The sequence below is a fragment of the Elgaria multicarinata genome, chromosome 3 (assembly GCF_023053635.1).
Source record: "Elgaria multicarinata webbii isolate HBS135686 ecotype San Diego chromosome 3, rElgMul1.1.pri, whole genome shotgun sequence".
NCBI classification, from domain to species: domain Eukaryota; kingdom Metazoa; phylum Chordata; class Lepidosauria; order Squamata; family Anguidae; genus Elgaria; species Elgaria multicarinata.
In genome coordinates this window covers 43,912,805-43,936,786 of record NC_086173.1, presented here as the reverse complement: position 1 = coordinate 43,936,786, position 23,982 = coordinate 43,912,805, and the positions used below count along the sequence as shown (strand labels likewise).

Genomic DNA, 23,982 nt, shown 5'->3' with positions numbered 1-23,982 from the left:
TTCTTTCTAGGCAGGAGCATAAATAAAGGGATCCTGAGGCCCCCTGTAGGCTTATGCAGTTCAATTTTTATTTTTGTTTTTACTGTTAATTCATCTAAAGATGCTTCTTTTTACTTGGGATTATTAAATCCTTTTTTCTACATTAGTTGGAGCAAAACTGAAATTGTTGGACCAAGAACTTAGAGGGGAAAGGAGCAGAAGGACTTTCCCCACTGTAATTTGTATGTAGTTCCATCAACTATACATAACTGTTGCTCCTATGACTTTGCAACCTCTAGTGCTGTATTGATGGGATTTGAGCTTAATGCCAAGCAAGGTGTTTTCCAAATTTTATTCTTGGGGTGCTTCCAGACAGAGGGTTCCTAGTGGTACTAATTAGAAGACATGGTGCAGCTATCCCATCTTTTTCTCCTTAGTGGGTTTCCTTGATGCAACAAGAAACAAAGATGGAAGAAGTAGTGGGGAAACATGGGAGGGTTATGGAAGAAGACATCAGGCCGTGTTCAGAAGACACCTTAAACCATGGCTTTAACCATGTTTAATAAGGCTTTTTTGCTTTATTCACTGTGGTTAAAGCCGTGGTTTAAGATGTCTTTTGAACACAGCCTGGCTTTCTGGCTTAACCACCATGGTTAAAGCCATGATTTAAGGTGTCTTCTGAATGGGGCCATCATCTGGATGCCATTCCATGAATGAGGCAGGATGATGGCAAGCTAAAAGCACCTCAAGTGTAAGAAGGATAGGGATTGTAGGTTTATAACGGAAGGGAAGCTGGGGGAAGGGGTCATGTAAGTACCCCCAGAAGGATAGCCGGTGCCTTCCACTCCCATAATCACTGACCATTGGCCACGCTGGTTGGGGATGATGAGAGTTGTAGTCCAAAGCATCTGGAGGGCACCAGCCTGCCTGCTTGTGCTTTAAAGAGAGATGTGTACACAAACCTCATGTCAAGAATCCAGTGATATGAAATGCATTGAAGAGGGAGAGCAATACATGCAGAAGGCAGTGCTCACTTCTCCATCATTGTCCACTTCCATTTCTTTTCTTTTCTTTGATATATCGCAAGCACTCCAAATCCGATCTATCTATCTATCTATCTATCTATCTATCTATCTATCTATCTATATATTATAACCATAAAAATGCTTTGCATTGCAGGTGTGCCTCCACCCAGCATGTTCTGGTACAAGGATGCAGTGCTGCTCGGAGTGGAGAAGCTGGCCCGTTTCCATCTCCTTGCCAATGGGAGCCTGCAGATCAGTGGGCTGGTGCCGGATGATACGGGCATGTTCCAGTGTTTTGCCCGCAATGCTGCCGGCGAGGTGCAATCCTCCACGTACCTGGCTGTCACCAGTAGGTGTCAGCGAGTGATTTGCTTGTAGCTTGCTCTGGAGGCATCCCAGGGACCTACCGCTAGGGGGCACTGGATTGTGAGAACCAGAGGTTTAATGATCGGGGAGCTCCGCAGCAGGGGGCAGAGGGCACGTTAGTGGGGAGATGGATAGTACTGCAGGAGTGAGTCTTATTTTTGAGAGAGGAGCCAGGGGCTGCAAATTAGGAAGAAATCCAAATCAGAAGCAATCTTTTGGGAGCAAAGTGAGAGTTCCATGAACAGGAGGTTCTTCCTCTATTCCATAGAGAAAATGGATGTTGGGGTTGGGGAAGAGGGGGGCCTGCACAAGAAAAAGTCAAAGCATTATGTGCTCTGGGACCTTATTTACAGCTCCTTCTGATCTCTTTCTTTTACTCCTATTCAGCAATGGTGGGTTCAGAGAAGGTGGGGGAAGGAAAAATCAATGTCCCCCCATGCTGACTGCTTGGCAATTTACAACCCCTCCCACAGGCATTTCCCCTGTCTCTTCCCCCCACCACAGGCATTGCCCCCAACATAACCAAAGGGCCGCTGGACAGCACGGTGATTGACGGCATGGCTGTGGTGCTCAGCTGTGAGACTTCAGGGGCTCCCAGACCAGCCATCACCTGGCAGAAAGGTAATGGTGAGTTGGGAAACGATTCACGTTTTTACAAAGCTGTTTGTAAGAGTCGGGCATGGAGGCAAGGTCTCTTCAAAAGGGCCGTAGCTCAGGGGCAGAGCACGTGTTTCGCATGCGGAAGGCGCCGGGTGCCATCTCCAGCAACTCCACTTGAAAGACAAAGGCTCTCATGTGCTGGGAAGGAGCAGCGCCTGAGGAGCTATTGCCAAGCAGAGGGGATAATACTAGGCTAGAATGACCGATAATCTGGCTTGTTATAAGGCAGCGTCATACGTTCAAGGCCTCCTTGTACCTATAGACCAGCCTCCCCCATCTGGAGGGGAAGATGGGAGTTGTAGTCCAGCTCATCTGGAGGGCACCAGGTTGGGAAAGGCTGCCATTGATTCTCCTTTGAAGTGGGCAACTCGAGCAACACATTATGGACCTCGCACTGATAAGCTTGACCAGACACACTATGGATGTCCAAGTCGTTTATCCCATTTGGGTGATGGGGCTTTCGATCAGAGAGTTTCTTTCAGCAAGGTTGGGCTTTCTCTGCTGCAGCTAGATGCCTCTGGTGTAAGAGGGAGGAAGAAGACAGGAAAGGAGGTGTGGGGACCAGTGGAAGCTGGTGGCTGTGATTGTGGTGAGATTGTGAATCCATTCTGGGTTTCAGTCAGAACCAACCACGACTGTAAAAGAGCTCCAAGCTACTGAACCCTATCCCAAAAATAGCTTCAGCAACACCTTGGGTAGCTCCTTTAGAGTTATTTCTGGTTCTGGCTGAAATCCAGCATGGATTCACAGCCTCACCAAAATCAGAGTCATCAGCCTCCACTGATGAAGACTATATTTCAAAATTCTGGAAGGTGCTGGCAAAGCTGAAGAATCTCCTTCAGGTGAGGTCTTAGGCTAGCTAGATTCCCCACCCACCCCGGTCATCCACGGCCCATATCCCGATTCTTTGCCTCCTCGTGGAGTCAGGACATGGGGGAGAACAGACGATATCAGCTTGAAAGCGTCAGAGGATGGAGGACGCAATGGCTCTGAACTTTCCCAAAGTTCAACCTTGTGTTCCTTTGCTAGTGCATCTCAGGCTCCACCTGACTCCCTTGGCATACCAGTACAAGGCTGCACACAAAGCTGCTGACGTTCCTTGGTCCTGAGGCCATGGCTAGACCAGGCCTATATCCCTGGATTGTCCCGGGATCATCCCTGTGCATCCAAATGACACACAGGGGATCCCAGGAGCAGGCAGGGACGATCCCTCCATTTGCCTGGGATAATTCTTAGGTCTAGCTAAGGCCTGACATACAAACCCACACCCTAGGCTGCATCACAAGCCAAATCAAAGTGCTTGGGATGTATCGTAGAACTGACTATTGCTACCATGGGCCCTTTGAATTCCTAAAACCATGGCCATGTCTGTAGTTCGTTTCTCTTTTTTTGCTTGCTTTACCGAGCTCCATGGAAGAGCTGAGGCCAGGATTGGTTATTTAGGCAAAAGCCATTGGAAGCAAGCTACCTGTCATTGTTGGCCTAACAGCAAACATTGCCTCTTTCCCCTGCAGGTGAACGGATCCTGGCGAGCGGCTCGGTGCAGCTTCCTCGTTTTACACTGCTGGAGTCAGGAAGCCTGCTAATCAGCCCTGCACGGATCTCAGATGCTGGCAGCTACACTTGCCTAGCCACCAACTCCCGTGGAGTTGATGAGGCATCCGCTGAGCTTGTTGTCTGGGGTAAGTTTCCCCAGTCTAATAGCCTCCTCTCCCCTTCCCCTGTCCTGCAGGCATCTGGCAGAGGATGAAAAACTGAACTCTCCCCTGTCATGCCTGGTTTAGGGGTGTATCGGAGCAATCATACAAATGCATCATTTATTTAGAAACAAAATTAAAAACTTGATCCAGGAGGAGGAGGAGGAGGCACAAATGCATGGAAAACAGACGAACTTCATTTTCCAGGTCAATCTGCCGTGCAGCCAGGCAAGGGACTAATACACTCTAAAGTCACTGGCGCATGTGGACTGTGGGCGTCAGATTGGTTTTGAGCGCACATCCATCCCTCTCCAAAGCAACTCCGACTTGGTTTAATATAGCAATTGTAATTAGGTCCGTTGCCTGTCAGATTGAGGTGAATCAGTGCCCGCTCTTGTCCTTGTAGGCAATAATACCCAGCCTAGAAAATGTACGTTGGAAGACGCATGCTTTGGGAACTTATGGGTGGATGTATCCCTGGGAAGAAGTGGATGGATGTATATATGTATGCGTGCATTTATTTATCATTGCATTTTTATACCGCCCAATAGCCGAAGCTCCCTGGGCAGTTCACAAAAATTAAAACCATTCAAAGTATAAAACTAACAGTATAAAAACATGATGTACAATACATATATAGTTGTATATCGTTAATATGTTTTCCCCCTGCCTTTTGGCCAAAACATAGGCTCCTATATGAAAGATACAGTAGGCTTTCCCTGGACTTGTTCACATGGTAGATTAATTAATTAATGATTAACTGAAATCTGACACTATATTAGCCTCTCCCCTCTTCCCATTTACAGATGCACATAGATAGGGAGGTATGTAGCTTGCATCTCATGAAAAAGGCCCTTCCTTTGTTAACTGATAGGTGATGGAGGTTTCACAGTGACTTTGTATGTGAGACAGAATCTAAATGAAGGTCATTTGTTTGAAACCAAGGATCTTTCCAGAAGGGAGCTGTGGGGTCTGGCTTGGATTTAGAGCTGCAGTAAAACAGGGATGAGAGGACCAAGCGATGTTTGAGCTCTTCGCAGTTCTCCTTTTTCGCACCTTAATGCTCAGTTCACTTCGTTCTCTTCCCTGAATGTGAGAGGCTTCTCTTTCTCAGACAGGAAAAGTGCAATTTTCAATGGATACTTTTTAAAGAAAGCGCCCAGACATGCACTTTCCCTCCATCGATGAAAGTGTGAAAATGCATCTCTTTTTTAATGCTAATTTTAAAGTATACATTTAAAAAAGAAAAGAAAAAATGATGCATTTTACAAACGCAAGCTCGAGAATGTGCAATCATTGCCCAAAAAATGCGATCACGTTTGGGTTTGCGAATGGGGCATGTTCTGCTGGGTTCTTTTAAACTGAAACAAAATTCTCATGCATCCCTACAGTACATCAGCTTCCTGCTAGCTGCATTCACCAAAGTCTGGATTGTGCCATTTGGTGTACGTGGAGCCGGTGGGATGATTCAGCCTTGCAGTGAAGGGTTGGACTAGTCCATCGTTTTCTGAGTACATCAAATAACGAGACTATTTTGTGGCCATTGCAATTACCACATGGCCAACATGACTTTGGGACCTCCTGCTCCAAAGTCTTACAAGAAAGGGAGCTGTTATCAGCTGAACCTAGCAAGCCAAGAACTTAACTCCTGGCTTGGTACAGCACCCACCTCTGTTGTCCCATACCTTTTCCACCCCGTTTCTGATTATGTCTGCAGCCCGGACACGCATCACCAACCCACCTCAGGACCAAAGCGTCATCAAAGGCACCAAGGCTTCCATGACTTGTGGAGTGACCCACGACCCCAGTGTGGTAGTTCGGTATGTAACGGTTCCCGTCCCATCTGCACGTGAAGGAAAGAAGTACGCGAAGGGCAGAATCTATCAATAGAGCTGGCAGCCTTTGGAGGACAAGATGGGGAAGGAGCGGTAGAGGGGGAAAGATGGGCGATACTGCCAGCCGCAAGAAACTGTCACGACAGACCTCCCTTCCTGCTAGCCAGCACTACCCAAGTCCTTTACAGTGGAGATGGATAAACATCCTTCTTACCTGAAGGCTTTTTTAAATGTTTCTTTGTAGGATGGGGTGAGCAACTTGTAGTCCTCCAGATGTTGTTGGATTGCAGCTTCCATCATCCCTCACCATGGCTATGCTGGGTAGGCCTGATGGGAGCTGCAATACAACAACAACTGGATGGCCACAAATTGCCCACCTGTTATAAGAAGTGTGTAGCGTCCCTTGGAGCAATGCTTAATTCCAATACCTATATTCAATTGCAGTGGTTAGCTCTGGAACAAACCAAGTGGGCGCCTTGGGTATCTTCTGCTAGAGAAGAATGTTCTCCTGACTTCTTCTAGCGTGGATTTGCCCAGGTTTCAGCCTTGGCCAATTCTTCATATGAAGTAAGCTCTTTGAAAGTGACCAGTCTCCGGGAGCCTTTTAAATCTGACTACAATAGTCTGAGATTCATCTTGGAGTATTACAAAAGCAGCAGTTTTCCAGCTTACATGCCTTAAGAACACATGCAGGGAAGCATAGTACAAGAAGCACCTGGGCAAAATCATGAGCCTATATTGCCACCTGGTGCCTGGATTAGTGTTGGTGCTGAGACAAACTTGTCATGTTCCCTCACTGGTATGAAGGCAGAAAGTTACAATGAATCTTTTTCTTAGACTCCAGTCCTTATGGCAGGAGACGCTGTTGCCGAGAAAGGCAGGAATCAACAGGCAGTGCTGCGTGAACCCTGGCTTGCACCATTTGAAAAAAAAAAGTCTGCACTAAGAAAAGCTGGATTCGACAACCTGTATAAACTATGCATATATTTGCTTAGTTTGCCTAATTTATTCTGCTTCTGCTCCTCCGGAGGAGTGGCAAAGCATTGTGCAGATGCTAATGACTGGAAATCCTGTTCAGCCCCCTGCTCTGCTTCTGAGGCTTTGCCAGGCATTGCCCACACATTCTCAAACCTTTCTTTACTATATAATGTAAGCTGCGATGCTCCAGTTATTAATTCTGTGCCCAGCAACAAATCGTGTGCTTGCGTGTGACTATTGTGAAGTAGGCTCAGGCCTGCCGCACAGAAATGACACACCGTGCTTCAAAGCAGTGGGTTTCAAACGTTTGACCTTGAAGACTTGTCCAACGTGTCTGCCATGGAACTCCTGTGTACTGCACGGGTATCTCAGATGTGCACACAGAAAACGATGCATGGCCGAACATGTTTTGAGTATTATAACCCTTCCTCAACAGGTACACTAACTCAGTTCATTTGAAGAGAAAGCAAAACTGTGTTCTTCACCTTGGTTTCTCTTTGAGACACCCCCCCCCCCACAAACACACACTATTTCCTCTCCCCTCCCACACAGGGCATTCACCAGGCCTGTTAGGTCTCACTGTTGCTGGGCGTCTCTTATTTATTTATTTATTACATTTATATACCGCCCCATAGCCGAAGCTCTCTGGGCAGTTTACAAAAGTTAAAAACAGTGAACCTTAAAAACAAATACACAAAAATTTAAAACCATCAAAAGTATAAAAACAACAATATCCATTTAAAACAAATATTCTGGGGTCAGTTAAAAAACTCAGCGTATATTCTTAACTGCTTGGGAGAAGAGAAAAGTCTTGACCTGGTGCCAAAAAGATAACAACGTTGGCGCCAGGCGAGCCTCATTGGGGAGATCGTTCCATAATTGGGGGGCCACCACTGAGAAGACCGTCTCCCTTGTTGCCATCCTCTGAGCTTCCCTCCAAGTAGGCACTCGAAGGAGGACCTTAGATGTTGAGCGTAGTGTACGGGTAGGTTCATCTCGGGAGAGGCGTTCCGTCAGGTATTGTGGTCCCAAGCCGTGTAAGGCTTTATAGGTTAAAACCAGCACCTTGAATTGGGCTCGGAAACGTATAGGCAGCCAATGCAAGTGGGCCAGAAGAGATACCCAGCATGCACTGTACACCTGTGAACTGCAGGGGAAGATCCTTAGCAGTGGGCAAGCTGTCTCCCAGGAAACCTTGCCTATCAGTCATGACTGAGCTTCTCATTGGGCAACCCTTGACAAGCATCTTAGGAACCCCAGAGTAGGGGATGCACAGATTTTGTAAAACCTGTTCTGTCTGAATTTTGCGGATTGTCAGGTGCCTTTTGTTCATCTTCTGCTCATTGATAGAATCGCGTGTGTTTTCCCAATTTCCTGAATTTCTGCAAGTTCGCATCTGCACTTGTGAAAATACACAAATCTTCCCTGAAATGTGTCCTTTCATGCTTTAGCCTATGGGGGTAAATACACATTTTCGACCAGGTGGGTTTTTTTATTTTTACCTACGATTGAATTTGTATAAAATCTGGAAAGTAAAATAAATAAATGGTTTGCAAGTCTGCGCAATCTGGGAAAAGTTGGTCCGCTGCGGAATCTGCAGGTCAGATTCATAGAAATCCAAACTCATTTGGTACCATTGTGAATTTCACCAACAACCCTACTCCAGAGTAGCCTAGTTTGGGAGCCATTGCTTCAGAAGCAAGAAAGAACTGCTCCAGAGAATGAAGCGGCCGTAAACAGGTCTGAGAGATGGGCGGCTTTTAGTTCTTTGGAGCTTGGCTTTGGGCAGATGGCTGTTCGGAGCCATGGGCTCTAATCACTGTCTGGAGAGGCAGGAAGAACTCTGGGAAGTGGGGGGATCTGCTTCACTCTATCTTACTTTTACCTTCCCTTCCTGCCCCCCCCCCCCAGGTACATGTGGGAGAAGGACGGAGTGACGTTGAATGTGGAGAATGTGCCACGGCTGCGGCTGGACAATACGGGCACTTTGCACATTGCCCAGACCTGGTCAGGCGACATTGGCACCTATACCTGTCGGGTGGTGTCAGCTGGAGGCAATGACTCTCGCAGCGCCCACCTGAGAGTCCGGTAAGGCCCAACTCGTAAAGGCAGACATTAGGAACTCCTTCGGATTGGGGCACAACCTGCATATTTTAGCTTAAACCTTAGGAAGAGGCATCTGAGCCTTTTTAGAATAGCGGGGGGGGGGGGGGGGAATGCACAAGAGCGAGAAAACCACCAGGCTATTGATGACTGGGGCTTTTTTCCTGCCTAAACATGCATAGGATGGCACTCTAAGTGTCCTGCCGCCATTTACAGCATGTGATTAAGGAAGACACCTGCTAGTGGCTCCTATGGATTCCAGAGCTGCTGCTTCTTCCCTGCAGGCACTGCAACCCAGCTGTGTCAATGCACAAAGTGACGGGGTCTTTCAGGGGGCTCCTGCCTGTCAAAATCAAAAGGCAACGTGCAGCTCTTCTGTCTTTTCTTCTTAGCAGATATTTTTTCTGCTAAGGAAAAAGATAGAAGAGGCAAGAATGGAAGGCAACATCTTCTGGACCCCACCACCCAGCAGCATAAGATTCCTGGAGGGAGCCAGTGTGATTGCACACACAAAAAAAGCTTCACCTGGAAGCACCCCCCCCCCCCATGGTGTCTAGTGACAGTCGCCAAGTGGCTTCTCTTTCCCAATGGGTGGCACTCTGTGTTTGGGGCTCTCCTCTTCTCACAGCTTCTAATATTGATTTCTTCTACCATCCTCATCAGGCAGCTGCCGCATGCACCTGAAAACCCCATTGCCATGCTGAGCACTGTAGAGAAACGTGCCATCAACCTGACGTGGACCAAACCCTTCGATGGAAACAGCCCACTGCTGCGTTATATCCTGGAGGTCTCCGAGAACAGTAAGGGCCCTGCATCCCCCTGCCGTACAGAGGTACCCGGTGCAGCCACAGCCATGGCCCAACAGAGCTGGGCTGTTACCCTTTCACAAAGCTGAGGGGAGAGAAGCAGTGTGAGAGCAGGAGACAGCAATGGGTGCAGGAGGTCCACATTTCTTGGTTGTAGCTTAGTGGGAAAGAAACCTGCTTTGCATGCAGAAGTTTCCATCTCCAGCATCATCGCCAGTTTAGGGCTAGGGAAAAAACCCTGCCTGAAATTCTGGAGAGCCACAGCCAATGGTGCCTACAATAATGGGCTGGATAGACTCAAATTAAGGCAGCCTGCTGTGTTCCTATGGGTGGGTTCTTACCCAGGCTGATTCTAAAGGCTTTTCCACCTTGTCATTTATTGCTCCTCAGTTGTACATCGCAGTACGTTCTCCAGGCTTACACCACCTTTGTATCAGATCCCATCACTGCTGCTGTATTGTACGCGAGCCTACAGCAGTTATCCAGTGCCAAAAGGTTTCCTCGCTCCGCCCCTCTGGCGGTGTCATTTTCTTCCCTGACAAAAATGGCATAAGCTCCTTCCATTCAGCAATGCTCCTTTGAGTGCTGTGGGAAGCAGGATGGGCTTCTAACTTTAAAGTTAGTGAGACACTTTACACTCTTGAGGGAAGATTGGCAGTTTTGGGGACTTCTTCCTCAAATTCTGGATCCTCCAGGGCAAAATCCAGTCCATGGGACTCCTGTATAGAGGAAGCTAGCTACTGAGGGACAAGGAAGTCAATAATTAAAAGCAACTCAAGAGGCTGGAGTCCACTGGATCATTCTGAGCCCACCTTCATCACTTTCCCCAGTATTGCTTTTCTCTGTGCCTCACAGATGCTCCCTGGACAGTGCTCATGGCCAGTGTGGACCCCGAAGTGGCCTCAGTGCTGGTGAGAGGATTGGTTCCTGCCCGCTCATACCAGTTCCGACTCTGTGCTGTCAATGATGTGGGCAAAGGCCAGTTCAGCAAGGACACTGAGAGGTGAGGTGGGCACATCCTGGATGGGAAGCTCCAGGGATGGTTTAATTGCAAGGGGGGCTGGTGGGGTTGGGGATGGGAACAGAGCTGGAGAAGTGTCCATGCCAGGGTTTGTTTTGGGAGAGAAGAAAGCCAAGCATGATATGAATAGGCGAGCCTTTGCCCTGGCTCTGACTTATAGTTGTTGCTGCAGCAAGGGACTGTACTAGTAACACGTGGCCTCATGGTGGGGGGGTGGGGGTTAGGGTTAGATGTATCATGGCTAGATGGTAGGACTTTATAACCAACTCTGCATCCAGTGTTGTGTGGTATGACCACAGAAAGAGCCTAGCATGACCAGAGATACTCGCTTTCGTTAGTGTATCAAGATATGACTAAGGAAGCTTGGGGTGAGCAAATATACGCACAATGAGAAGTGGATATCTGTGTGTACAGGCAGGTAACTGGACCCCTACCATGGCATGCCTGGGTTTGCCATTACCTGGCAAGGGCTAGTTGACATAGCTTTGAGAGTTTAGCCCAACTCAGGGCCAGCCCAAGAACATGCCTCCTGCATTATCTCCCCTTCTTCAGGGTTTCCCTCCCCGAAGAACCCCCCACAGCACCCCCGCAGAACGTCATTGCCAGTGGCCGCACTAACCAGTCCATCATGATCCAGTGGCAGCCACCACCTGAAAACCACCAGAATGGCATCCTCAAGGGCTACATTATCAGGTGGGTGAGCACAATACCAGGTTGGATGGATCCATCTCTAGGTGGATAGACTTTGGACTGGGACAATTCCATGAATCTGTTGGAATGCCCTGCGTCCGGTCCCCTAGAAGAGCAGAGGGTTGAACATGGGTTGAACATACCTACAGATGGCATCATTGTTTCTAACCTGATACTTCGCCTACCATCCTGTACCCAGATTTTGCCTGGCTGGCCTGCCTGTCGGCTACCAATTCAGGAACATCACCAATTCTGACGTCAACAACCTGCTGCTTGAGGACCTGATCATTTGGACCAACTATGAGATTGAAGTGGCTGCGTACAACAGCGCTGGGTTGGGTGTCTACAGTGCCAAAGTCACTGAGTGGACTCTCCAGGGTGGTAAGTTGTGACCCTGGAACATAAGAGGGGCAAGAAGCGGGGAGGGCTCTGACTCCACTGTGACTAGATTAGAAGCGGGTTGTAATGGGCCAAAAGCCATACATTCTCTTGTAGGGGCAGGATGTGTATTGAAGGGTCAGGACACAGATGGCAAGAGGCCAATTGCCACATCCCTCAAAGTCCAAATTCACAATTATAAGACTTACAATGGTGTAGGAGAGCCAGGACCTCATGGGGACACAGCACTTCTTTATTAGTTGGGATGCTAATTCCCTGTTCCCTCTGAGCCTAGCTGCAGTCCATATAGTAGCCGGGGAGGAATGAATTTCCCCAGCAACAATATATGGCTCCTTGCTATAATGTAAAGTATTTTGGGGTGGCTGGGTCTTGAATGGCAGAGATGAAACCTGTTAGAACTGGTTTATTGATACAGATCAACCCAATTCCCTCCAAAATTTGCCACTACATCAGTGGAACCTTAATTCTGAATGTAGAGTTGGTGAGTGCAAAGTGTAGGGGGCGGGTTGCCCAACCAGGTAGATGGTGTCACTTCCAATGCTTTTTCCCATCCCTCCATCCACTCATGCTGAGGTGCCGCCTTTCCACTTCCCCTCCTGCAGTTCCCACTGTCTCCCCGGGTAACGTGCAGGCCGAAGCCACCAACTCTACCACCATCCGCTTTACCTGGAACCCTCCCAGCCCCCAATTCGTCAATGGCATCAACCAAGGCTACAAGGTAAGCGGGATAGCAAGGAGAGGGAGAAGGCAGTTCTCCTCTGAGGCTGGAACTACAGACACCTCCGCAGAGTAGGCCTAAGCCCTTCTTGGTTGCTTACAAAGCTAGGCAGAGGGACATGGATGATGCCAGAACGTTCCAGAATTAGTCACTGTATGGAAGTAAGTAGAGTTGTGGACTAGCCGTATGCCCTTTTAACACCAGTAAGTGGGTAGTTATTCTGTCAGGAAAGCTAAATGGGTTAGAAGTGGTATAAGATGTTTTGGGTGTTAACATTACTGTGTGTCTCTCTTCCTCTACAAGTGACGTTTAAACAGGATGAGAACCTATACTCATCATTCCCTCATTGCCTAGAGTTCTGTCGCTCTATTGCCTCCCCTTAGGAAGGGCTGAATGCTCCTGCTGTTTCCTGCTTGCACTTCTGTCTGTCTCTTTTCATTAGCAATTTTAAGAGCATTCATCATTGCATGTGGTTGTTCCCGGGTCAGCCAATTACTGATGCTGTGTCTGTAAACCTCACCTACAGAGGTCTTTCTGCCTTTCCTACCTTGCTTGTCACAGGGCAGATTTACAGAGGGTACAGGATCTAGCTACCCCAAAGTATGAAACCACATTGCTCCTCTTCTCCCTGAACAGCCATATCTGAACCATCAAAAGAGTGTGCAGGACCTGCTAAAACATATATTCACTTCCAGTCTCTTTTCCTGTCATTCCATAGCTAGCTACAAAATGCCTAATAAATTATATAATTCCATAGCTAGCAGCTGTATTAGACTAGCATCCTTTATATGAACCAACTATATTCATGGCCACTGTGTATGCATTATAGGAAGCTACTGCACCCATGTGCTCCAAACTGAAATGGCAATTCAATTTTCATACTGAAAGTGTTTAAACTACTGCCTTTTTTTTTTTTTTTTTTTTGACAATCATCACTATCTTGGATTTGATCAGCCAGTAGAAGGAATACAATCAATGGTATTTAAGCCCCAATTTCATATTTCTATGGATTTGAAAGATCCTCTTAGCTCACAGTTATATCATAATCTGCCCTGTTAAAGTAATACTTAATTTAATTATTATTATTATTATTATTATTATTATTATTATTATTATTGTCAGTTATTATCATTGCTTCAAGCTTGTCTATCAAAATATATTTACTAAGATATAACACTTTTATGGGAGCCTCGTCTTGTATGCTCAATTCTGAATTGTAATTAATTCAAATTTGCATTAATTAAATTGAATTAAAACATTAAAACTTGTTTCTTAATCTACTGCAAAGAAGTTCGGGAGTTTAATTGCTACCAAACAAGATAACCAACGTTAAGAAGGATACTTAACATACTTATTAAATGCCACTTAGTATTTTTGATTAGTATTTTTGGAGGCCTAATTAGTATCTAATTAACTTGCTATAGGCTATCTTCCACCGTGCCAATTAAACACCCAACATCCTTGAATATAACACCATGACAAAGTAGCTGATTATGCATTGTTATCAGCATCAGTTAATCAAGCAGCCTGTGTTGAATATTGTTTTGGATGGATAAGTATACACACTTATTAAACTCAACTATTCCTACACACACACACACACACACACACACACACACCGGTTAATTGATATTTAATCAACACAAAATAAAGGAGAGGATCTGAATGGAACAATTTAAGCATCAGCAGTGTACCGAAACAAATAAAGTAGCATTATTGTATTAACCATATATATAGTAGCTCTCTTACCTGGCCCTGTGCTTGACAGACCTTATGCCATTCATTTAAGAGATAGGCTCCTTTAACACTTAATTTATAGAGAAAATAACTGAATAGCAGCTTCTTCCTGGCTGCATAGAAATTTCATCCTCATCCAAAGATAACACTTTTGTTCCTTGAGCATCATAATACTCTGCAAAATGAACAAGCAAACACCACCACCATAAGGACTGATTAATCTCAGGCATCAATCCTAGACACACTTACATGGGCATAAATCCCATTCAATTTAATGGGGCTTACTTCTGAGTAGACTTGTATACAATTGCTCTGCACGCCTTACCAAGGGTCTGCATTCTCCTGAGAAAGGGACCAAAAAAAATAATATAAACCCAGGTATCTATTTATGATTCTGCAGAATATCAGTTTTGTTCATTATGCTGTCCCGAGCTCTTTGAAGGAAAGATGGGATAAAAATGTAATAAATAAAAGCGCAGCACTTGACTTTTCTCCACAGGCATAAATGACAGCCCATCATTTCTGGGAGAGAAAGCAGGTTCTGCTTCCAAACACAAATAGGGAAAAATGCCTGGTGGCAGTTGCAGGCTGCAATTAGGTTGCTTTTAGCCAGGGTTTCTTTTTAATTGGGTTCTCACAGAGGCTGGTCTTGCCGATTCGGTCCCTTGCAGAAAAGAAATCGCCCTCGGTGCGTGGCCAATCCTCTGCCCCTTCTGCGCACGCCTCCGCTTCAGAGGAACAATTGGCAGCCTTTAATCCCAGCAAGTTTCTTTCTACATGTCTTTGAAGAGGCACAGATGAAGGGGGAAAGATCAGAGGGACTGAAAGCCAAAGAAGATTGTTAAAACCCCGGGTGGCTCTCAACCAGCCCTTTGAGTAATGGCGCAGGAGGGATTGAGGCCAGAATCATTCAACATGTGGCTTACATGTCTCTAGAGCCAACCAAAGTCACACAGGCACACAGCGGCCTGGAGTGTCAGGGATGAGAGGACAAACGAGGGCTCTTCCTTGCCTCCAGAGCCTAAGCCAGCCTCCCCCATCCTGGTGCCCTCCAGATATTTTGGACTTCAGCTCCCATCAACCTAAGCCAAACAATCAGGAATGCTGGGAGTTGTAGTCCAAAGCATCTGAAGGGCAACAAACTGGGGAAGGCAAGTCTAGTGGTTTTTCCTGCACGTGCCTACAGTCGCTCTTGTTCCAGCTCCGGAGGTACAAGAGGGCTTCCTAGTAGAATGGAGCTAATTGGACCTTGGTCAGCCATAAATACTACCAAAGTAGCTATAAGGCTTTGCTGGAGCTACAGTGGCCCAGGCCTTTTCACGCTCCTACCAGCTTATTGTGCTTGCCTTCTGCTTTTGGGTTGATGCCCTGGCACTTGTTCCCCGGATTCCAATTCCATGCTTCCATTTCAGCACCTTGGCATAGAAGCTGTGATTACCTAATGATCTCCTTGAGAGCCTTTGACTGCACCTTTATACCTGTCCCCGTATTTCAGACTTACAGCTACCCTAAGCCTCAGTCAGAATCCCACCAAGATGTTACCTATGAGAACCCACCCTTGTCAGTACCTCCTGTGCACAAGGAGCCAGGTGTCGTATTCCCCTGTCTGCTACAGCACATGGAGTGCTGGGCACTTCTCCTCTATCTACTGAAGCGCGCAACCCATTCCATGTGGGAGAGGAAAGCAGGGGGCGAGACTGGCATTGTCATCTATGTACAGGAGCTTGACAGGAGGCATGAGAAAGCATGTAAGTTACATTCAGGACTATAGTCTAGGACTCCAGTCTCAAAACTCCTACTCCCCAAGTAATTGCACTGCATTCCCTAGTAGCTAATGAAAGCATTGCACAGCAGGTAGCTCGAAGACTTCAGTTGTTCAAAATCTCTTATCTAGCATTAGAGTCTACCATGCCCTAGAGGGCATCTCATTGTTTGGCTGTGCTGTATTGCTGGCACTGGACAACCAAATTATTGTCCGCGGATGAAAACCAACTGCTATTATGTACACAATTTATTAAAAGCATGTACAGCGAGGCTGATCATTCAGATAAATACACCAGCACATGTTTATATCATAGGCTACAATAATAAGAACAACTGGGATTACTGAAGACAAAAATCATCTAAGAATCCATTGCTGCTGCTTCTTTCTTTCTTTCTTTCTTTCTTTCTTTCTTTTTCCCCAGCCTATAATTTTTGTGTTTTTTATCACTGAACTTGGGCAAAAACAATAAGCGGGTCAGTTTCACTTGCCAATTTCTTTCAAGCATTTTCTGTAATGACTGCCAGTGGACAGTTCAAAAACAATGAACATAATAGCTCTTTGTCTTTCTTAAAACACACACTCCCCCGCAGAAATATTTCTGTAAAGGTTTCTATTTTCAGAACTTCCTACCTTCTCTACCCACCCTGAAGTTTTGCCTACGACATTCTGCCTGGGCAAAGCAATCCTATACTGATATACTCCAATTGTGCTAGGAGGAGAGATGTGGTGCCCTTGAGACATGCTCAGCCTAGGAAGGGAGGGGACGATTGGATGTTGACTTGTGCCATATCCCATGTTCTACCATGGTGAAGGAAGGAAAATTCCTTGCACTAGGTCCGGTTGTGTAAAGTTCTGCCATTGACAGGCACATGGTCATGGGCTGCAGGAGTACAAGATATGGCATTCATGTGCTTCTCCAATGCGCCGCCCCCATCCCCCCCTATGACCCTGTTCAATTTTAGCTGTCCCACTGGTGTATCTGTCATTGAAGCAGCATAGCTTGCATTCCACTGGCATCACAAGGCTTCCACCATATCCCCTCAGGTGATGGAACTGAAGTGTAGGATTATTCTGCTAGAGAGCTAAAGTTGTCTCCCCAGGGAAGAAGTAAAGACAGCTTGACTTAGATGTAGGTGAGCCCCCCAAATAAGTGTTTTTCAGACGCAAACACTTATGTGCCCATTTACCAAAGCTAGAGACAAGGAAGACCCCAGGAGCTGCAGCAGCCTCAGCCTCACAAGCCATGAGCCTTTCAGTGAATGGTGTAAGACCACCTGATGCTGTAGCATTGTTGAAGCTAAGCAGGTGTGGATCTGATCAGTGTCTGGATGGGAGATATGCTGACAATCCCATGTAAGCTGCTCTGAGCTTTTTAAACTTTAGGAAGGAAAAAATATTCTTCATTTCAGACCATCCTAGATCTCACTTAATTAACTGGCACAGTTTGCCAAGGGATGCAATCAATTCTTTGCCACCTGGGAGTTTCTAAATCCAGATTGGTTGTTGTTTTTCCTCACCACTTCACTGGCAGGTTCAGTTACTCATGGAGTATCTCTTGCTGTACCAGGATAATGCCCAGGCTGCATTCTGTTCTGACCATGAAGCTGAGACCTGGCTGGCAGCACGTGGAATGGGCTTAAACAGCTTGGGCAAATAAGAAAGTGCTTAAGTGATTGGGGGTTTCAATTTTGTCTGTGAAAAGGGCCCCACTGCTGCTCGTTTCTCATGTATTCATACAACAGGGTGCAAATTAAAAGAGGTAAAGGACATAAAAACGTAAGAAGAGCCCTGCTAGATCAGACCATGTGTCCATCTAGTCCAGCATTCGGTTCACACCAGTGGCCAACCAGCGGTTAATGAAGAATACACTTTAAGACTGGCCAAATAGCTTTGGCATTCACACATACTTTAAAGGCCACATCTGGCTTTAGTGGCTTGAGAGAGCTGCCTCCTCCTGATCAAACCATGATGCCATTCATTTTCCCTTAGCTGATTGCCTGGGAACCCGCACAAGAAGAAGACGTGACTGTGGTGACAGTAAGGCCTAACTTCCAAGACAACATCCACGTGGGTTATATCTCAGGCCTCAAGAAGTTCGCAGAGTATTTCACCTCCGTGCTGTGTTTCACCACACCAGGCGACGGACCCCGCAGCCCACCGCAGCTGGTGCGCACCCATGAGGACGGTACGGCCCTTCCCTTTGGAGCTGGGCACAGGCACGGCTCTTGGGTTCCTGTATGTCCATGAAACTGTGGGTCCACACACGCCCCTAACCCACTGGTCAACATCTTCCACTCTGGAAGTCTGAGTAGGTTACTGCCTCAGTTGTAGAGCCTGACACTTCGTTGCTGAGGCTGCAGTGGCGTTCGGAAGGCCCCTGACTCCATCTTGGCTGTGCCTACTGCAGTCCTCCTTGTTTCACAAAATCCTTTGAATGTGTTTCCCTGGGATGAGTCAGTAACCAGCAACTTCCCTTTTTGATTTCCTTGAGGAATTCATGGAGTGTTTGTCCTGTTGTAACTTTCTGGGTGGTGGGATTATTTGTTTGGCTAGTTCCGGGTCCGGTGGGACACCTCAGCTTCAACGAGATCCTAGACACATCTCTCAAAGTCAGCTGGCAAGAGCCCCTGGAAAAGAATGGCATTCTGACCGGTAAGAGACATCGTCAGCTGGGGTGGAGCCTGCTCTTTAAGGGTTGTTCTTTAACTACCTAAGAAAACTTCTGCACAGGCAATCTGAATCTTCAGAGTTTTTTTTTTTTAAAAAAATAATTTATTAAACTCTATTTAACAAAGCGGTTTAAAAAAGTTAAAAATATATATAAAAAACATACAAGTCAGACAGCGTTTCTAATAAAGGAGGAAGGAAACAAGCTCGGTTCGGCATCTACGGAATCGTGTTTGTGTATTTATCTGAATCTTCAGAGTTGTGCTATCATTTGCAGTGACACTGAACTAGATTCCCAGCTGGTAAGCCATATTGTAAGTAAGTAAAGAAAGTTTATTTGTGTAGCCGAAGCCATTACAAACATATATATAATCAAATATTGGCTTCAGCTCCGCATCAGCACAAGGGACTAAAACGATGACATTTGTTTGTCTTAAGCTTCCTAGAGCCTCCCTGTTTTGTAGTAAACAGATTTTAAAGAAGCTTAATGAACCAGTGGGAGCACTAAGGCAACATAACCCCAAATTCTAAAAGGCCAGCCAATGAGGCCTAAGAGTCTGGCTTATGGCCACAGGATTAGTCAGCCTTGTTTTGTTTGCATCCTGAGTATAAGTGAAAGTTGTGTAGTCTTACATGGCTGTGCTTGTGTTGGGTTCTTTTAGGCTACCGTATCTCCTGGGAGGAATACAACCGCACTAACACGAGGGTCACGCACTACCTGCCCAATGTCACACTGGAATACCGCGTCACTGGCCTCACTGCCCTCACCACCTATACCATTGAAGTGGCAGCCATGACCTCCAAAGGACAGGGACAGGTTTCCTCTTCCACCATTTCCTCTGGAGTTCCTCCAGGTAAGCTTGGCGTACAGGCCCTGCCTGCAGCACAGCAATTGGGAGGTGTCGCAGCTCAGTGGGTAAAGCCCATGCTTTGTACTCTTGACAGTCCCCAGGTTCAATCCCCACCATCTCCAGGTAGGGCAGGAAAACCTCCTGCCTTAAACCGGGAGAGCTGCTGCCAGTCAGTGTCACCAATACTGGGGTAGATGGGCCAAAGGTCTCACTCAGTATAAGGCAGCTTCCTATGTTCCTAATTAGCAGCACAGTAAGTAGGAAGGAGTGCTGGAGCTTCTGCCCTTCCACTGGTAATGGAAGTTCTGACTGCACAAACAGCGCACTGGGTGGTGAGTGTTTCTTCACATCACAATTATGGGTACACGGTTGATCCCTCCTGTAGATAGATGGTTAAGTGAAAACTGGGTGGAGACTGCTAAATAGCAAGGCATATGCACAATCCCACCAATAACAAGTGTGTATAGGCATTTATTGAACAGTCCAGTGTAATTTAATATTCCAGTGTGCATTCAGACTTTCTTGGCTCACAGGCTATCAGTGCCCTCTGTGAAGAAATTCCATCTCTCAGAGATGATGACATCGCTCTCCCTGTAACCTCAGATTTGCCTCTTAAACATGGAATCAGACCCTAAGGCCATAGCTAGATGGGGCTTTATCTCAGGGTGATCCCCGGGATCGTCCCTGTGCGTCCACATGACGCACAGGGGATCCCGGGATCAGGGAGGGATGATCCCTCCCTTGCCCCGGGATCTCACCCTCCGCTTTGGCCCCACTTTTTCTGTGGTCCCAGGCTGAGCCCAAGTCCACGGAACATGTGGCCGGGCACTGCGGATTGACCCAGCTCCGCACAATCCCTCGCGAGGAGCTGCAAGCCGCGCACAGGGCGCAGGGTGGGGGGAGCGGGGAAAGTAATTTAAATTTTAAATAATACTGTTTGAACATGGGTATTCTTGCACTGCTGCCCCTTTAAGTTTTTTTTAAAAAATGGCAGGCGCGACGCCTCTCTTTCTGAGGTCGTCACGTGTCGCATGTAAACAGAGGAGGGAACTCGCGATAAACACAGCGCGAGATCTTCCCTCCTCCGTCGCGGACTATAAGGTAGGTCTAGCTAAAACCTAAGTCAGGGCTGGGCAACTTGTGGCCCTCCAGGTGTTGTTGGACCGCAACTCCCATCAGCCCAACCCAGCATTGCCAGTGGTGGGGGAGTTGCAATACAACATCTGTACAGCCGTAAGTTGCCCAGCTCTGCCCTAGGCTGAAGCTGAGACAGTTGTCTTGGGATAAGTGGTCATTTCACCTAGTCTGGTGAGAGCAAATACGTAGATCTCATTCTGAGTGGCCAAACTTGGCTTAACTGTTTAGAGGAAGAATTCCTATCTATACCTGGCCTGAAGTCTTAGCCATACCTTTGTTGGGCTTCAGGCTGGATCACTCAGCAAATAGAGCTTTTCTTCAGGGCATGTAAGACCATCCCAAACCATGATGGTTCTTATAATTTAAAGCTCTTTTCTGTATATTTCTGTGCTTTCCTAACCTTCAATCACCAAGCCATGCCTAGGTTATTGGGAGTATTAGTCGGAGCAAGGGATGCACTTTAGTAAGGGATCCTCAAACTAAAGATGAATCTACATCTAGCTTTTTCAAGCCCTCATGAATTGGATTTTGAAGATGCGTATTCATGAACAGATTATTTTCCGTATTTGATTTAATTCAGTTTGCCTGGGCGAACTTTGACTTTGCCAAACCCAATTAGTTTCAATATTTGTCCTTTTGAGTAATTCAATTAATTCAAGTGTGGGTCTCATTCGTGCAGGCAGATAACATGCCCCTCACAATCTGGCAACAACCAACCTCTCGCAAGCTTCAGCATTATTAAATTAACAAACATCAAAGTAATGAATATGAAATTACAGAAAACACTGTCAGCTCCCCTTGTGACTTTCATGAGATGGGAGTTTTGAATTTGATGAATACTTGAATCACTTCAAATATTTGTTTGAGACCTGCCTTGTTGTCAGACCTAATTCAAAGATACAGCAGTCTTATAATGCAGCGTTAATCAGCTGCCATGTTGACCACTGAGAATCCCCTTGTTCTTCCATTCCTATTCCTCATCTTATTATTTGGTGGGTTTGGGGGTTATTTAGCTTATCTCACAAACAGTTTGCAACTTTATGCCTGGAAAGGAGGAATAATATATTTCATGCATGTGTGCATATTAATGGCTGCTTTTCCTACAGAGTGCGAAATGGTAGGTACAGGAGAGAATGCTTAATCGTAAAAAGAACCCTGCTGGATTAGTACAAAGGCCTATCTAATCCATCTTCCTGCCTCCCACAGTGGCCAACAAGATCCCTCTGGCCTTCTCTCACTGTTGTTCCTAGCAACTGGTATTCAGAAAAACACTGCCTCTGATGCTGGAAGTAACATATAGACCCTGTTCAGACGACATGCTAAGCCACAGTGGTTAAGCATTTTGAGCTAAACATTATGTTGTGTGAACTATGACTTAGCGTGTCGTGTGAACCATTCCTAACCATGGTGGTTACATAACCATGGTTTAAACATGCTCACTAACCATTTGCTGCAAAAGGATTAGTGGCCTAACCATTGTTTAGTGTGCTGTCTGAACAGGTCCATATTCAGCATGACTAGTAGCCATTGTTAGTCTTTTCCTCCATGGGCCACCTATAAGAATGTAAGAATACAATTCATTCCTCTCTAGCCATTTCTCCTCTCAAAATCGTGCACTCTAGCTCCTTCTCCTGCTCCACCTCCAGTAGAATGTGTTTGCCCTTGCATTATGACTCCTTGCAACTTGCCTTGTGCTTGAAAGCACATAGGAGAAATCATAGCTGATGAGGGGAGGAAAGCAATCATAGAATCATAGAATAGTAGAGTTGGAAGGGGCCTATAAGGCCATCGAGTCCAACTCCCTGCTCAGTGTAGGAATCCACCTTGAAGCATCCCTGACATGTGGTTGTCCTGCTGCCTCTTGAATACCTCCAGTGTGGGAGAGAGTGGAGCAGAGACACCACGGGCAGAGAAGTGAGTTAAGTGCCCCCCCTCCACTTCTTCATTCAAAATCACCTCCTCCTGAAGCAGCCTTCAAACTTTTGTTACACATAGAATCATAGAATAGCAGAGTTGGAAGGGGCCTACAAGGCCATCGAGTCCAACCCCCTGCTCAATGCAGGAATCCACCCTAAAGCATCCCTGACAGATGGTTGTCCATCTAAGTGTTTAAGATATAGTTAAGATATAGTTAGGCCCCATGAAGATGAGGCTTAATAATGCATGCTGCTTTTTTATAGCATGGCGACAAAGGGGCAAAAGCCACTGAAGGAGAGAAACATCTCAATTTGCTTAGCATCTTTTTCATCTACAGAACTGTCCCATAGGGACAGTTACTTCTTTGAACCTTCAGGAACTTTAGGAAGCAGTAGTCTCTCCCCTTCTTAAGACCTAGGGTTTGCTTTCTTTTGTGTCTGAAGCTTGAGGTTACAACTAAAGATGAGACTTCAGGTGTGGCAAATGTTTGCACAAGAGCTAAATTATTTTTGTTTTGTTTTACTTGGGCACACTTCAGCTGTAGTGTGTAGCACACGTGGCTTCTTTTACCTATGTTGGTTGACTTTCTTTTCCTCCTAAAGACACTTTTGGTACAGTGCATCTCTGTCTCCCTCACCACTATAGTGTTCATAGCACACTATAGTTCATCTAATCAAGTGATACTTTCTCCTGTTAAGTTAGCAACCTGATGCCCTCTGGATGTATTGAATGATATCTCCCAGGAATCCCGACCATTGGCCATCCTGGCAGGGGCTGATGGGAGTTGAAGTCCAAACCATATGGAGAGCACCAGGTTGGAGAAGGCTGGAGTCTAGTAGATGGAAACTTCCTCTTCTGTGCAGGCTTTGGGCAAAATGCTCTTCTGTGAAGGACAAAGAGTAGCTGGGTCAATGTGTACCATCCATGGGCTGTAGATGAGTCAGTTCCATCTTTGCTTTCTCTTTGTTCACAGAGCTCCCTGGGGCCCCTACTAATCTGGGCATCTCCAACATTGGTCCCCGCTCAGTCACACTTCAGTTCCGTCCTGGTTATGATGGGAAGACATCAATTTCCAGGTGGCAGGTAGAGGCTCAGGTAAATCTGTGACCAGGGTTCATCGTGCCGTGCAAGAGGTCAATGCTTTCTGTTTCATCCCTTTTCTAATCGTTAGGATAGCAATTGTTGTATTGAAGTTGAAGAAACCTCTGTGCCATCAGGCGACGTGTCAACTCTGTAACATGATGAAAGCCCAAGTTCTCCATGCTTTGAACACATTTAATTTGCTAATTTTTTGAGAAATGCAGATAATTTCAAGAACTGCAGTGGCAGAGGGCAAGGAGGAAGGGAAGGGCATGGTGATGTGGGGATAGAGAAAACCGTAAGTGAAATGTAAGTGGAAATAGGAGCAGCGACAGGCAGGACTGTATGTAGTCCACAAGTGTACTGGGCAAGCACGGAATTTGATACTGAAGCAGATTTGTCATCCTGAGAACTTCACCTTTTATTTTAAAAAATGTTTCTTGTGATTGCTGAAAAAATAGGTTTGAAAGTATGTGTGCAATGGCTGATGAAATCTCAAAAGTTGGGAAAAGCTTTTGGGGTTATTTTTACAGAAGAGTGTCAGCATATTG

General features: G+C 46.3%; 1 protein-coding gene across 1 annotated transcript in view; it reads left to right on the top strand.

Moving 5' to 3' along the window:
- The window catches only part of SDK2 (sidekick cell adhesion molecule 2), a 328,641-nt gene that overhangs the window by 263,232 nt on the left and 41,427 nt on the right, over positions 1–23,982 (top strand). Inside the window, exons 9-22 of the mRNA XM_063120072.1 lie at positions 1,159–1,353; positions 1,875–1,991; positions 3,545–3,712; positions 5,445–5,547; positions 8,452–8,628; positions 9,307–9,443; positions 10,305–10,452; positions 11,023–11,163; positions 11,360–11,541; positions 12,162–12,277; positions 17,769–17,964; positions 18,333–18,431; positions 19,109–19,300; positions 23,325–23,446. Of these exons, the coding sequence (XP_062976142.1) occupies positions 1,159–1,353; positions 1,875–1,991; positions 3,545–3,712; positions 5,445–5,547; positions 8,452–8,628; positions 9,307–9,443; positions 10,305–10,452; positions 11,023–11,163; positions 11,360–11,541; positions 12,162–12,277; positions 17,769–17,964; positions 18,333–18,431; positions 19,109–19,300; positions 23,325–23,446 (2,093 nt within the window). The remainder of the gene's footprint in view (positions 1–1,158; positions 1,354–1,874; positions 1,992–3,544; positions 3,713–5,444; positions 5,548–8,451; positions 8,629–9,306; positions 9,444–10,304; positions 10,453–11,022; positions 11,164–11,359; positions 11,542–12,161; positions 12,278–17,768; positions 17,965–18,332; positions 18,432–19,108; positions 19,301–23,324; positions 23,447–23,982) is intronic.